This window comes from Dipodomys merriami, unplaced genomic scaffold (assembly GCF_024711535.1).
Source record: "Dipodomys merriami isolate MVZ:Mamm:240054 unplaced genomic scaffold, mDipMer1.0.p SCAF_4, whole genome shotgun sequence".
Classification (NCBI taxonomy): Eukaryota; Metazoa; Chordata; class Mammalia; order Rodentia; family Heteromyidae; genus Dipodomys; species Dipodomys merriami.
Window position 1 is genome coordinate 23,171,767 of NW_027205603.1, and position 16,143 is coordinate 23,187,909.

The window sequence follows — 16,143 nt, forward strand, 5'->3', positions numbered from 1 at the left end:
TTCATTTTTCTTCTTTACTGGATTGCAAGGTCTTAGAAAATAGATCCTTGTCTGTTCAGTATCAGCTACACTCGATATAGGTTGATATACAAATAATGAGAAAAAATTAATATATTTGTCATAAATTCATATGTATATTGGGTGCTTGTTGTCATTACTTCTGATGGTGCAAATCATTAAAAATGAGAAAAATTATTCAAGTAAAATCTGTCTGTTTTTAGTTTAATTTTCTGGAGTGAAAGAGTATGAGAAGAATAGTTTGTGCTACAATGAGCTACTTATTCTCCTGCTACCTATTGCAGACAGTATCTAAGAAATAGGCATCCTTTATTATTATTATTTTTTTGGTTGGTCATGGAGTCTGAACTCTGGGCCTGGACACTGTCCCTCAGCTCTTCAGCTAAAGGCTAGTGCTCTACCACTTGAGCCACAGTGCCACTTCCAGCATCTTTCCTGCTTCTGTGGTGCTGAGGAATCAAACTCAGGACCTCATGCATGCAAGACAAGCACTCTACCACTGAGCCACCTTTTCAGCCCTAGGCCTCCTTTTAAATGAACTATCCATGTAGTTCTAGGGATTTTTGTAGGTAATAGGGGAGTAGGTAAGGTAAACAGTAAGGTAAACAGCACTTCATCGGGGTGCCTTAGGCCTATACTCTTAGCTACTTATTAGAAGGAGGAGATCTGGAGTTTGCAGTTTGAAGCCATAAAAGTTAGGAGACTCCAATGACTGAACTTGGTGTTGGTGCTTGTCATCCTATCCCAAGCTACAGAAAAGCATAGTAGCTAGGCACAGTGGCAAGCACCTGCCATCATAGTGACAAAGGGAAGCACAAATAGGATTGCAAGCACAAATAGGATTGCAGTCTAAGTTGGTCTCAGTATAAAATCTTACACTTGAGGCCTAATCTTGAAAATTACCAGTGCTGGCTGGGCTCAGGTAACTCACAACTATAATCCTAGCTACTCAAAAGGCTGAAATCTGAGGATTGTGATTTGAAGCCAGTCCATGCAGGGAAGTCTGAAAACTCTTATCTCCAGTTAACCAGCAAAAGAGCCAGACATATAGCTGTGGCTCAAGTAGTAGAGTACTAACTTTGAGCAGAAAAGCTTAGAGACAGCATTCAGGCCCCGAGTTTAAGCTCTACAACTGGACCAAAAACAAAAAGAAAAAAGAAAAGTACCAATGGTAAAAGTAGCTAGTGCAGTGGTTCAAGTGGCAGAGGGCTTGCCTAGCAAGTACAAAACCTTGATGTCAAACCTAATTACTGACCCTCCCCACCAAAAGACAACAACAGTTGGTGTGGTTTATTCTGCTGTTCAGAATTGAGGTACTTTGGGGGAGGCGGGGAAAAAAAAAAAGAATTGAGGTACTTTGCAAGTCATCAAATCCAGAAAATTTTTCACTTGTACCTGGAGATGCAATATAGATACTTCAAATGTACAAATTTTGATTTGAATTTTGTTTTTTTAAATGTTTTTAATTAAAATACCAGTTACAAGATATACTTTAATATCTGAAATGAATGTGTGTCTTTAAGTTTAACTGATGGTGTCTACTTTGGTTAATCATATTTGATGCCATTTTAGATTTGATGAAAGATAGTATTTAGAAACTCTCAAGAAGTATTTAGAATATACACTAAGTTTAACATACTGTATTCTACAAAAATACTGACACTTAGGGTCACTTACATGGCTGTATCATTTAGTGATGGGCTGATGAGGTCTCTCCAGGTACCTGGTTTGAACTTTCTCATATTCTAGTACTGATAGAGTGGTCAGAATTCTTACATGTCAGTTAACTTCCAAGAATTAAAGCAGAAGTTGCCAGGCCTCTTAAGAGGTTAATCCTAGGATCTGCTCTTCATTGCCTCTGTCACATTTTATTGGTCAAAATGTGGGGAAAGCCAGTTCATATTTAAGGGGAATAGGAGTGACCTACCTCTATTTCTAACTGGGCCTGGAGGGTAGGAAGAATAGTGTAGTAGCTTCATGGCCATCTATTCCCCTGTTTTTATATCCTTCACGGAGTGGGAATCTAAATCAAAGCATATAAATAACTTCACATTCTTGTTTTCATATATTTTGTCAAATTAGCTCTTCAGCAAGATTTCTACTGTCACTAAATTTATATTTTCCACAGTTCTTCCAATAATATATTTAGGTTATCATTTTCACTAATTTTTTTTGTGGTACTTGGGTTTGAACTCAGGGTTTCATGCTTGTTAGGCTAGCATTCTATCATTTGAGATACACCTCTAGCTCTTTGTTTGAATAGTCTCAGTTACACCACCCATCACCCAGACTCTTACCTCCTACTTATGCCTCCTGTGTAGCTGGGACTATAAGCATGTGCACCATACCTGGCTTGAAGGCATTTTTTTGATGGATATGCAATAACTTCATAGTTGTTATAGTTAGAATGTTTTTAATTTTCTTGTTTACCTTTTCATATCGGTTTAGTTATGAAAAATATATAAAAATCCATTTGGTACTTGTTCAGTAGAACTGGCTTTTTTTAGTTTAAACAGAATTTGTAGTAGTTAAATTGTAGACAACAAAAGTATATCAAGAGAGGAATCAGTGAACAATTTAGACCATAGAATACCAAGAAACCATTACAAAGAAAATAAATCTCTGTGCTGTTTAAGAACTATGTTCATAACAGTAGGGAAAAAACATATAAGACACCCAGTCTCCCAGTTTTCCTTTCCCTTCCCACCGACAAGCTGGATAGTTCATTTTCAATATAGTGTCTAGTGAGTAAAAAATATTTCTACAAATATTTTCACAAATATTTGTTTCATAAGCATCTTTGTGTGTGTGTGTGGAGGGGGGTCTGTGTGTGTGTACCTACAAACAGCAGTATGAATATCTGTTTACATGGAACTGTTTTAGGTTTCTGAATTATGCAGAGTAAGTTAGTTAGCAGACATGCCTATTTAGCCCTAAATATTATTAGCTGAAAACTAAGGACTTGTCTTAAAACAATGTAATTATTAAAATCAGAAAATTAATATATTGAATTAAGAAAGGGATGCCTTGGCCGGGCGCTGGTGGCTCACACCTGTAATCCTAGCTACTCAGGAGGCTGAGATCTGAGGATCTCGGTTCAAAGCCAGCCCGGGTAGGAGAGACCATGAGACTGCTATCTCCAATAAACCACCAGAAAACCGGAAGTGGCGCTGTAGCTCAAGTGGTAGAGCGCTCGCCTGGAGCTGAAGAGCTGAGGGACAGTGCCCAGGCCCAGAGTTCAAGCCCCACGACTGACCAAAAAAAAAAAAAAAAAAAAAAAAGGGATGCCTTGTTACTATGCTTGGCTTCCCAGTTTACTTATTATTATCACTATTATTTTACATTTTTATTAAGGGAGAGTTGTACAAGGGGGGAGTTTCGTTGTGATGCTTCCATTTATGAACTTTGAACGAATATCCTTTCTTTCTGGGGAGCTTGGGGGTCTTGAACTCAGGGCCTAGGTGCTGTACTTGAGTCTTTGTGCTCAAGGCTAGTATTCAACCACTTGATCCAGGGCTCCACTTCTGGTTTTCTGTGGTTAATTGGAGATAAGAATCTGAGGGACTTTCCCTCCCCAGCTGGCTTTGAACTGAGATCCTCAGATCTCAGCCTCCTGAGTAGCTAGGATTACAGGTGTGAGCCACCACTGCTCAGCTTTTGTTTGGCTTTTTAAATCAAAGCTGGTGTTGTATCACTTGAATCCTACCTCCAGTCCCAGCATTTTGCTGGTTAATTAGAGATAAAGAGTCTTTGATTTGTTTGGATTGACATTGAATCTTGCTCTTTAGATTTTTCAGCCTCCTTAGTAGGTAGGCTGATAGGTTTGAGCCACAGACATCTAGCTTACAGGGTGCTTTTAATGAATTCATCTTATCTGTGTTGTGTTGAAGAGCGACAGATTCCCATAAGAGAATTCTGTGGAGAGAAGGTGAGCAGTCTGACAGTGTGTAGAATCTGGAATCTTATCCCATAGCTATTTGTTCAAGGCACACCGATATCCTAGGGAGGAAAGGCAGACATTGCTGATGAGGAGCAGCAAAAATGAGGGTAGAATGCAGATGGGAAAGCAAAAAGGTATTCCATTCCTAAAGGTGTTTTCCCTTAATTTTTGAGTAAGTGATAATTCACCTGGTCTGATTGGGTAAAAAGGATGTTCAGTGAAGCTTCTCTGTCCTTGTTCTCCGTGACTGTACTTATAACTCCCATTTACTGTGTGGGTTGCAGGAAATGTTATTTTAACCTTGCTCAAACTTAAGTATTTCTGTTCAATCTTATGTATTTTTTCCCCTACTAGCTTGCAGAAGGTAAGAAGCTAATGAATTAACTTTTGTGCTTATTGGTGGGTTTTGTTTTTGTTTTTGTTGGTTGTGGGGCTTAAACTCTGGGCCTGGGTGCTGTCCCTCAGCTCTTCAGCTCGAGGCAAGCACTTTACCACTTGAGCCACAGCGCCACTTCTGGTTTTCTGGTTTTTTATTGGAGATTAAGCGTGTCACAGACTTTGCTGCTTGGGCTGGCTTTGAACTGCAGTCCTCAGATCTCAGCCTCCTGAGTAGCTAGGATTACAGGCGTGAGCCATCAGCGCCTGGCTGTGCTTATTTTTTTTTAAACAAGCACAACATTACAAGATATCCTAGTATTTATTTGGCAGTCTTTATGCCTTTTTCTAGGTATATGTACCTAGCTTTTTGTAGGTAAAGGAACAAAGTCAGATATGCTTTAGATTAAAAACTGTAAGCATGTTTGCATACAGCTTTTGCTTTGGAGTTAAAACATAGCATGAGTGTGAATTTATTGCAGTTATAGGAAACTTCATTAAGTGGGAAGCCTGAAGACTTGAATTGATTTGGATTGGCATCAAATAATTGTATCAACTACCTAGAAATTAACCTTTGCATCTTATAGCTTTTGTGGTGCAACATCCCCATCTTGTGGCTTTTTTCAGTCTTCACAGGAAAGATGGTTGAAGCCTCAGTGGTTATTTGAAATATGACTGGAGTGCTGGGCCCTAAACTAGAAAACATCATTTACTGTGTATTTTGGTTTTGAGTTTCATGTGTAAAAAATAGCTTTTCCAGCTGTTGTAACACTGCATATTAATTAGCATTGCCAATAATGGGTCAGATAATCTTAGAACTATTTTCTTGAACTGTATAGAGATGGTAAAAAGTTTAGCAGTAACAAAACAAAGTTTAGCACTTTAGGTTTGCTTCATTTATGACACTTTGGTAAAAAGAAACATTAAATTTACAATTTTTTTTCTTAGTTATTTTGGATGCTGGTAAAGGTCATCTGACTTAATTGATTTAAAGAGGAAGCAAAAATGATAAACACAAATTTATTTATTTTAGAGGAATGACATCCTAGTGGCAAGAGTAGTTAAAATTGTTTTCAGATTGCTTGAAGCCTGGCAGACATTGGCTTACTCCTGTAATTGTAGTTACTCAAAAGGTGGAGACTCTGTCTCCACTTAGCTAGTTTTAGCCAGACTGGAGGTGTGGATCAAGTGGTAGAATGTCATCTGTGAACAAGAAAGCCCAGCAAGAACAAAGGCCCCAAGTTCAAGCTCTAGTACTGACACAGACACACAGAACTTTAAAAGAATTACCTTGAACAATAAAATGGTAGTATATTGTGTCAGTCAGCTTAAAAAAAAAGTAGTGGCCAGGTGGTATATTAATAGAAACTTAGAGATTAGGATGGTATTTATAGGAATTCAGGAAGAATTTTTTATGTTGTTTTTTTTTTAATTGTAAAAATGTACCAGAGGGATTACAGTTACATGAATAAGGTAATGAGTACATTTCCTGTCGAACATTGTTACCTCCTCTTTTGCTTTTCCCCTACCATCCCTAGAACTTTATTCTTAACTGAAGGAGATAAATAGAAGTTTTATGTATAGCCACTAAAATGATCATAGTAAAAATATGTTTGTGAAAAAAGCCACTGCAGCACATGTACAAGCTATTAAGTAATCAATGCAAAGCCCAGGGGAGGAGAAGTGGGACAAGCACTATTCTATAACAATTGTGTGAGAAAATACCATTGGATTCCTCTTAGAGCCCCTCTCTGGATGGAGAGTCTCACTACTTTCTTTTACAGCTTTCCTTTTACTTTCAAATAAGCTTGCTCTGTTTACCTTAAAACAATTATGTTGTTTAAAGAGCATTCCCTTTGAGGAATTCCCTTTGAGGATTTCTGAATCCACAATGATTCAGTGAGGTAAGAACTATTGTTATCTGACTTTTATAGTTGAGAAAATGTTTTCAGGATCACCTGTCAAAAGTGGGCAGAGGGGCTGGGAATATAACTTAGTAGTAGAATGCTTGCCTAGCATACATGAAGCCGTGGGTTCCAGTCCTAAGAAAAAGCTGGAAGTGGCACTGGCTCAAGTGGTAGAGTGCTAGCCTTGAGCAAAAGAAGCTCAGGGACAGTGCCCAGGCTCTGAGTTCCAGAACTGGTCAAAAAAAAAAAAATGTGGGTAGAACTAGAGTGGGATTTGGGCGTTGGACTCCTAGATTTGTACACATATAACCAGCATGTACTCCTGTGTAGTTTGTAGTGTTGTGCAAAAGGGAGAACAATGATGTGGTCTTGGCACCAGGTTTTAGTGCTAGATCTGCCACTATGAACTGTGTGACCTTGGAAAGGTATCACGAATTTAGTTTCAAGTTCCCTCCTCCCTCCAGGACTAAATAGTATAACATCACACTTAATATATGTTAGGTAAATGGTAATAGATAATTATAGCAATTTTGATGACTTTTTTTGGGAGGGGGGGTCAGTCATGGGGCTTTAACTGTGGGCCTGGGTGCTGTCCCTCAGCTCTTCAGCTCAACGCTAGCACTCTACCACTTAAGCCACAGCACCACTTCCAGTTTTCTGGTAGTTAATTGGAGATAAGAGTCTCACGGACTGTCTGGCCGCGCTGGCTTTGAATTGGCTTTGAGATTCTCAGATCTCAGCCTCCTGAGTAGCTAGGATTACAGGTGTGAGCCACCACCCCCGGCCTTGATGACTTTTTAATGTCATCTTCATATTTCTGTGACCTGTTGTCTTCAAATATTTTTATGTTGTACGGTACAATAAATGATTAATAGTTTTTGTTTTAAGGTTAATGAAAAGTTTTTCATTTTATGTTTGGAAGGGACACCAGTTACTAAGAATTAGAAAGTGAAAGAGATGTTTGTCTTTAGCAGGAGAAATAATTACAAAAAATGAATGAGTCAGTTCTTTTTATTTGTTTTTTATTTATTTTTAATTTTTTTGGTCGGTCATGGCCTGAACTCTGGGCTTGGGCCCTATCCCTGAGCTTCTTTTGCTCCAGGCTAGCACTCTACCACTTAAGTCATAGTACCACTTCTCGCTTTTTCTGTGTATGTGGTACTGAGGAATTGAACCAAGGGCTGCATGCATGCAAGACAAGCATTCCACCTATCACTAAGCCACATTTCCAGCCCATGAGTCAGTTTTTTAAGGAGATGTGATTGTTTCTTTTTTGGCATCTCCTGGGGCTTCTCAGGGCCTGGGCTCTGTATTAGAGCCTCTTTGTGCTCAAGGCTACCACTCTACCACTTGAGCCACAGTGCTACTTCTGACTTTTTCTGAGTAGTGTATTGGAGATGAGTGTCTCAGGGCTGGGAATGTGACTTAGGGTATAGTGCTTGCCTAGCATACATGAAGCCCTGGGTTTGATTCCTCAGTACCACAGACACAGAAAAAGTCAGAAGTGGCACTGTGGCTCAAGTAGTAGAGCATTAGCCTTGAGCAAAAAGAAGCTCAGGGACTGTGCCCAGGCCCTGAGTTCAAGCCCCCGGACTGCCCTCCCTCCCCCTCCCCCTTCTCCCCTCCCCCCGAAAGTCTTACAGACTCTTCTGCCCATGCTGACTTTGAACTGCAAGCCTCAGATCTCAACTCTCAGAGTAGCTAAGATTCTAGGCATGAGCCACCAATGCCTTCCTGAGATATGATTTTTCTTTTCTTTTAGCTCTGAAAATGTGTGTGTGTGTGTGTGTGTGTGTGTGTGTGTGTGTGTGTGTGTGTGTATAGAATGTGTGATGGAGCTGAGGGAGATTTCATGTAAGATGCTATTTTAGAGCATGGAAATCTTTCCTGGGGCTTGAACTTTGGGCCTGGCACTGTCCCTCAGCACTTTAGCTCAAGGCTAGTAGTGCTCTACCACTTGAACCACAGCACCACTTCCAGTTTTCTGAGTGGTTTATTGGAGATAGGAGTCTCACAGACTTTCCTCCCGGGCTGGCTTTGATCCGTGGTCCTCAGATCTCAGCCTCCTGAGTAGCTAGGATTACAGGCATGAACTACTAGCACCTGGCTGGAAATCTTCTTGAATAGAGAAATTAAGGTTAGTAATCCAGACAAGGTAGAAAATTGAGAGATTTATGGTTGTGGATCAGGGATTGGAGATCCTAATGCTGAAAAAGTAGGAGATTCTAGATCAAAAGATTTATGTGTTAGGATTTTAGGAAGCTAGCAAGGAGCAATGAGGTCTAAAGAGCAAAAACAGGGGCTGGGAAGGTGGCTCAGTGGTAGAGCGCTTGCCTTGCATGCTCAAGGCCCTGGGTTCGATTCCTCAGCACCACGTAAGCAAAAAGAAAAAGCCAGAAGTGGCGCTGTGGCTCAAGCGGTAGAGCGCTAGCCTTGAGCTGAAGAGCTCAGGGACAGCGCCCAGGCCCAGAGTTCAAGGCCCCACGACCGGACCCCAAAAAAAAAAAAAAAAAAAAAAGAGCAAAAACATGTGTGACATGGGATTGAGATGTAGAAAAGAATAGTGACTATTGAATGGTTGGATCAGAAACAAAAGAAAGAACCTTTTGCAAATCCAGCAACTTCCCAGTGACAATTGAGTGATGGTACTGCCTTGGTAGAGGGAGGACACCACAAGTTATGGATGGTAACCCTAACTAATGGAAAGAGGAAGTGTAGGAGATAGGGGCCATATCAACACTCTAGAAAACCCAATCTTTTGGTACTTTTTCAAACACTGAATATAATTCTCATAAAAAATCATTAGAATGTATATATTAGTGAACTTATATGAACTGTCTGGTCATGCCTGCTTATTTGATGCCAAATATGGAAAAATCATGTGGGAAAAATACTTATTTTATGTTCGTTTCCTTGTGGTTGACTTAGCCAGTGTAAAAATGAGCAAATAGAAATGAATATGAATGTTCTATACTTCTGTTAATACTTGATACAATGCTTTCTTAACAGTATTTTTATTTTGAGGGGTTGTTAGACTAACCATTTGCTGGGCTAGAATGGGTGAAAATAATCTTGTCTTTTGGGAAAAAATTTGAAAAAAATAATCTGAAAAGGCTGAATTTAAATGTAGTTCTTCTGTGAGCTTTTTACATTTATGTTGACATTCTTTTGTATAGGAGTTAAAGTTCCTCGTAATTTTCGCTTATTGGAAGAACTTGAAGAAGGACAAAAAGGAGTAGGCGATGGTACGGTTAGCTGGGGCCTTGAAGATGATGAAGATATGACACTTACAAGGTGGACAGGCATGATTATTGGGCCACCAAGGGTCAGTGCTGTATATATATTTTTTCTATTAATATTTATTGTTAATAAGAAAATTTGATGTTATAGTATTAATATTATAATAAACAATTATGATAACTTTTAACTGAAATAATACCTCCCTGTTACTTTGTGTGCATTTATTGATGCCTCCTATATTCAGTATATGATGCTCAGTTTTATCTAGAGGATTGGGGTGGGGGAAATAAAAGAGGCAAACATTGTTGCTATCAAGGTATTTGTAGTATTTAGTAGAAGAGGAAAAGACAATGAGTATAAGTGACAGATTCTAAATTTGGCAGAGCAAGTAAGTTCACTGTGGGACTTTAGAATATGTTTCTTCTAGCTGGAATAAATTGAGGAAGGCTGAACAGTGGAGGAAGTTGCCTTTGGAATGAGCCATAAAGGACTGACTGGTAGGATTTCTGAAGGTTGTGATGGGGATGGAGAACATTCCAGATAGAGAGGAAAAAAGGTGAGGAAATGGAGGGGATATTTGGGAATAGTAAACAGTCATTTTGGCTTAACATGTTACTAACCCCCTTGTGTAAATGAGGGTTTTTAAATTGATTTGTATTGAATGAACATTGTTATTTGCTCTGACATTTCATATGCCACGGACATACCGTAGGCCTGGATTTCTTTGTTCATAAAATATTTTTAAAAGTCTAAGAATTTGTTGGAAGTATAGCTCAGTGGCTGAACCAATGGTTTAGTAAGGGGACCAACAAAGCAAAGCAAAACAAAAATCTGGGATTCTTACATATTTTCTGGTATTGTTGGCAATTGGCCTCTTTTTTTTTTTTTAAATTTTTTTATTGTAAAGATACTATACAGAGGGTTACAGTTACATGAGTGAGGAAATGAGTACACGTCCTCTTGAACATTGTTACCCCCTCCATTGTTTTCCCCCTACCATCCCCTCCCTCCCTCCTTTCCCCGAGGTTCCTTTTTTTTGATTGTGATTAAGTGATTACATAATTTCTGGAAATTCACAGTATTGTGGAATAATGATACTCATTTAAAGTCACAAGTTCATTCTAACTTTCCTGGAGCAAATTGTCTATCACAGTCTGTAATATATAACGGTGCTCACATGTTATATACTGTAGAGAGCTGCGAGAGGCCGCACCTGGAAGCCGGCGCCATCCTCCAGGTGCGGCCTCTCACAGCTCTCTACAGTTCCCCCTTTTTTGTTTAAAGAACACAGATGAGAACAGAGGTCTGATCCCTGTTGTGCAATGCAAGGACTGCATACAAGCCTTCTCCCAGAGGGTACCTTCTCTAGGGATGACTCAGTCTGTCCATTGATTCGTTTTTCACAAGGACGGGAAAAGGCGAATTGAACCCGTGTGCAATCAAACATGCTCTCCTCGAGGGCAAAACTCATGCCTCTTGACTGCAGTACTTTGGCTTTGCAATCTGTGTTCATTGTTTTAGGGTGGCAAGCCACGCTTGGGGGGACTGACCTGCTCCAATGGCTGTAAAGGCTTGGATAATCATGGCTGCACTGCGACGCTGAGAACCTCTAATTTGGCAAATGCACCACAGACATACCAAGGAGGCTAACACCAGGAGGCCTGTCAGGGCTCCCAAACCCGCCCATTCCTTAAGATGATTCATAGCAGCGGAGATCCATGAAGATAACCCCTCCGCCAATCCGGCATCCACTTGGGTCGAGTTCACCATGACGATGGCAACCCTGAGCTGTTCCATCAGGCTGTCGAACTCCCCAGTTCAATTACCTAAAAGATAACTAGACAACTGTTTAGACAAATTTGCAGCGTTTTTTGAATAGGTTTTTTTCCTGGGCCTGAACTCTGGGTCTGGGCGCTGTCCCTCAGCTCTTCAGCTCAAGGCCAGCGTTCTACCGCTTGAGCCACAGCACCACTTCTGGCTTTTTTCTTTTTGCTTATGTAGTGCTGAGGAATCGAACCCAGGGCCTCGAGCATGCAAGGCAAGTGCTCTACCACTGAGCCACCTTCCCAGCCCCTTTCTTCTGGGTTAATTGCACCACAGCAGCAGCTAATCCAGCATTAGTTAGTGGTCCGCCCAGCTCTCTGCAAACTTTCATCCATGCTTCTAGTCCCTTGTTCTTATATGGGGTTATGGCGGCTCTGCATTCCTTAGTGCACTGCTCGTAAACAAGCTGTTTAATTAATGGCATGGCTGCGTCTGGGTCACCAAAAATTCTGCCAGCAGCCTCGACCATACGGGCAACAAAGTCCAAAAACGGCTCCGTAGAGCCCTGCAGGATTTTGGTGCGATTGCCACTCACCTCGCCTTTATTTGGTAAGGCCTTCCATGCTTTTATGCCAATTTTATTGATTTGTTCATAAACTTGAACCGGGTAGCCTATCTGCTGATTGGCGAATCTCCCCTGTCCAAGCAGCATATCTCTGTCCCAAGCTGGGTTCCCCACAGCCTGATTGGCTGCAGCCTCTTCACTAGCAAATTCAATCAAAAAGGCCTTCCAATCTAAATACTGACCTGGGCTCAAACAAGCTCGTGCGAGCCCACTCCAATCACCGGGTGTCATGCAGTGTCTGTTTAGGGCCTCCACCTGGGCTACAGTAAAGGAGGCTGTGATTCCGTATGTCCACACAGACTCAGCTAAAGATTTTATAACCTTAAAATCTAAGGGTTCATGATACGGCTGTCCCTGTGGATCCTGAAATATTGGACAGGCTAGATGTAACTCGGTTCTGACCGCTTTCCACACACCTGGGCTGAAAGAACAGCTGGGGCTGCCACTTCCGGGGTCCTCCGCATAGAGCGGAGGGGCCGAAGGTGTGGGGCGGTGCACGGAGGGCGTGCATTCGTCTTTATCTGGGTCCTCTCTCTCCTTCCCTTTCCTCCTCTTTCTTATCTTTGTTTTTTCTATTTGTTCTATGAGTGATTGTAGTTCCTCTGAGTCTGTAGACTCAGAGGTCTCTAGTTCGGCAAAATCGGGGTATAACCCCCCCCTGCTCTCCTCCTTTTCGCTGTCTGCCCTTTCCGATCTTTCTTCCTGCAGCATTTCTAAGGCGGCCTGACCATTCTCTACCGCCTCACTGCAACGCTGGTCCTCGAGACAGCCTCTTATCAGTTTCCATATTGGTCTCACTCCGCTCTTAAGCGTTCCTTGTTCAGAGGCAAAATCTAGGTCCCTCCCTAGTTTCTCCCAAGAGGCCACCGTGAGGCTTCCGGGAGACAGCGAACCACGGGGCAACGATGTCACATTCATTCAAAAATCTCTCTAAAGTACTCTTTTTTATTTTTAACTTTTTTGAGTGCAGTAGCTCATTGAGAGCCAAAAAAATTGGGTGCGAAGAAGCGCCCATGTTTTAAACATTTAAAGCTGGTAAACAAACTTTTACTTTCACTTTTGGCTACTCTATTGACTAGCCCCGGGTTCTCACTCTCTCTTTATCTACCGAGAAGAGCAAAAATCCCCCCCCCCCCCCCCCCCCCCCCCCGCTCTTATCGCGGATTCCCGTTTTACCTGGGAACTTACTCCCCGCTCTTGTCCCGGATTCCCCTTTTACCTGGGGACTTACCCCCGCTTTTGTCGCGGATTCCCCTTTTACCTGGGACCTTACCGGTGCACCACCCTGACCGCAGAGAGTTCTGAGTCCTCGTTGGGGTTATGGCTGAGTCCCCGTACGGGCCACCACGTGTCGCTACCCGCCTCGACCAGCAAGGAAGACACGACACCGAACTCTTCTCTCTGCAGTTTATTCAGGACCTTTGAGTAATCTTCTGACCCCAACCCTGGGGAGAATTCCCCACAGCCTTAAGTACCCGCTGGGTAGCCAACCCTGATATGCCACGTGGGAACCACCAATAGGTTCAGGTGCGCGGAAGCAAGCCAGATTCTTTGCCTTAGCCATTTAAGGAGTTGTTTACCACAGAGAGCACTCGCCATCGGGAAGGCGGAGGGTGGAAGCCGGCGCCATCTTCCAGGTGCGGCCTCTCGCAGCTCTCTACAATATACCATATATGTGATCAGCAGCATGGGGATATTTAGTAGTGGTTCAACCAGATGAGTGGGAGTTCTTTGTTTCTTAAGTCCTGTTAGTTTTGTCATATTACCTAACATTTTGGATTTATCATCCACTTATCAGGGAGATCATGTACTGTTTGTCTCTTCGTTCTTGGTTTACCTCGCTCAACATGATTCCTTCTAGCTCCATCCATTTCCCTGCAAATGCCATTATTTTGTCATTTCTAATGGCTGCATAATATTCCATTGTGTATAGATACCACAATTTTTGGATCCATTCATCTGTGGTGGGGCATCTAGGTTGTTTCCATATCCTAGCTATTGCGAACAGTGCTGCAATAAACATGGAGGTGCACGTGTCCTTGTATATTGGTTCCTGTTGTTCAGGGTAGATGCCTAGAAGTGGTATGACTGGGTCGTTAAGGGAGGTCAATCTTTAGCTTTCTAAGGACCCTCCAGACTGCTTTCCAAAGTGGTTGTATGAGTGTACATTCCCACCAGCAGTGTAATAGCGTTCCTTGTTCTCCACATCCCCTCCAGCATTTGTCGTTGGCTGATTTGTGGATGTGGGACATTCTGACTGGGGTAAGGTGGTATCTCAGGGTTGTCTTTATTTGCATTTCCTTCACCACCAGGGATGATGAACATTTCCTCATGTGTTTCTTTGCCATTTTTATTTCTTCATTTGAGAAGTCCCTCTTTAGTTCCCTTGCCCATTTAGTAATTGGTTTGTTGGGTTTGGGAGGGATTAGTTTCTTGAGTTCCCTGTATATACAGGATGTTAACCCCTTGTCTGATATATTGCTGGTAAATATTTTTTCCCAATTAGTTGGTTGTCTTTCTAGCTTGGTTGTGATAGCTTTATCTGTGCAGAAGCTTTTTATTTTAAGGTAGTCCCATTTGTCGAGTCTCTCTCCAATTTGTTGTGACCCTGGGACTCTGTTCAGGAAGTTCCTTCCTGTGCCTATTAGTTCCAGTGTCTCTCCTACTCTGTCCTGCAGTAGTTTCAGAGATTCAGGTTTAATGTTAAGGTCTTTAATCCATTTTGAGTTGATGTTGGTGCATGGTGATAGGCTGGGGTCCACTTTTAGTTTTCTGCATGTGGCTGCCCAGTTTTCCCAGCACCAGCGGTTGAAGAGGCTGTGTTTCTTCCATTGTATGTCTTTGGCTCCTTTGTCGAATATCAGCTGGCTGTAGGCCTGTGGATTTATTTCTGGATCTTCTATTCTGTTCCATTGGTCTTCGGGTCTGTTTTTGTGCCAGTACCATGCTGTCTTTGTTATTATAGCTCTGTAGTAGAGTTTGAAGTTCGGCATGGATAGCCCTCCCATATTGTCTTTATCCCCTAGAATTGTTTTGGCTATTCTAGGTCTTTTGTTGTTCCATATGAATTTTTGGACTGTTTTCTGTATTTCAGTGATGTACGTCATTGGGATTTTAATAGGAATTGCGTTGAATTTGTATATTAGTTTTGGAAGTATTACCATCTTTACTATATTAAGTCGGCCTATCCAAGAGCATGGGAGGTCTTTCCATTTCCTAGTGTCTTCTGCAATTTCTTTCTTTAACTTTTTATAGTTCTCATTAAATAGTTCTTTTACATCTTTGGTTAGGTTAATTCCTAAATATTTTATTTTTCGGGAGGTTATTGTGAATGGGGTTGCTCCCTTTATTTCCCTCTCTTCTTGTACATTATCAGTGTATAGGAAGGCAACTGATTTTTGTGGGTTTATTTTGTATCCTGCTATTTTGCCGAAGTGATTTATGATTTCTAAGAGTTTGGGGATGGAGTTTTTGGGGTCGTGGAGGTATAATATCATGTCGTCTGCAAAAAGGGATAGCTTAACTTCTTCTTTCCCTGTGCGGATCCCTTTAATGTCTTTTTCTTGCCTTATTGCCCTGGCTAAGGGTTCTAGGACTATATTGAAGAGGAGTGGAGACAGTGGGCATCCTTGCCTTGTTCCTGATTTTAGGAGAATTGGTTGTAGTTTTTCCCCATTAAGTATAATATTGGCTATTGGTCTGTCATAAATGGCTTTTATTGTTTTTAGAAATGTTCCTTCTATTCCTATTTTCTCCAGAGCTTTTAGCATGAATGAATGTTGAATTTTGTCAAAGGCCTTTTCTGCATCTGTAGCGATAATCATGTGATTCTTGACCTTGGCTCTGTTGATATGTTGGATTACATTTATTGACTTATGTATGTTAAACCATCCCTGTGTCTCTGGGATGAAGCCTACCTGGTCATAGTGAATTATTTTTTTTATGTGTTTCTGGATTCTGTTAGCTAGAATCTTGTTAAGGATCTTTGCATCTGTGTTCATCAAGGAGATTGGCCTGTAATTCTCCTTTTTGGTTGGGTCTTTGCCTGGTTTGGGGATGAGTGTGATATTGGCTTCGTAGAATGAGTTTGGGATAGCTCCCTCCTTCTCTGTTTCTCTGAAGAGCTTGAGGAGTATGGGTATTAGTTCTTGTTTAAAGGTCTTATAGAATTCTGCTGTGAATCCATCTGGTCCTGGGCTTTTTTTTTGTTGGAAGACTTTTTTTTTTTTTTTTTATTGTAGAGATACTATACAGAGGGTTACAGTTACATGAGT

At 41.4% G+C, this 16,143-nt stretch overlaps 1 protein-coding gene across 2 annotated transcripts in view; it reads left to right on the top strand.

The window, feature by feature from the left end:
* The window catches only part of Ube2v2 (ubiquitin conjugating enzyme E2 V2), a 50,546-nt gene that overhangs the window by 10,067 nt on the left and 24,336 nt on the right, over positions 1 to 16,143 (top strand). For both annotated transcript variants that reach the window (XM_069990690.1, XM_069990691.1), the window contains exon 2: positions 9,417 to 9,565. In XM_069990690.1, coding sequence (XP_069846791.1) covers positions 9,417 to 9,565 — 149 coding nt within the window. The remainder of the gene's footprint in view (positions 1 to 9,416; positions 9,566 to 16,143) is intronic.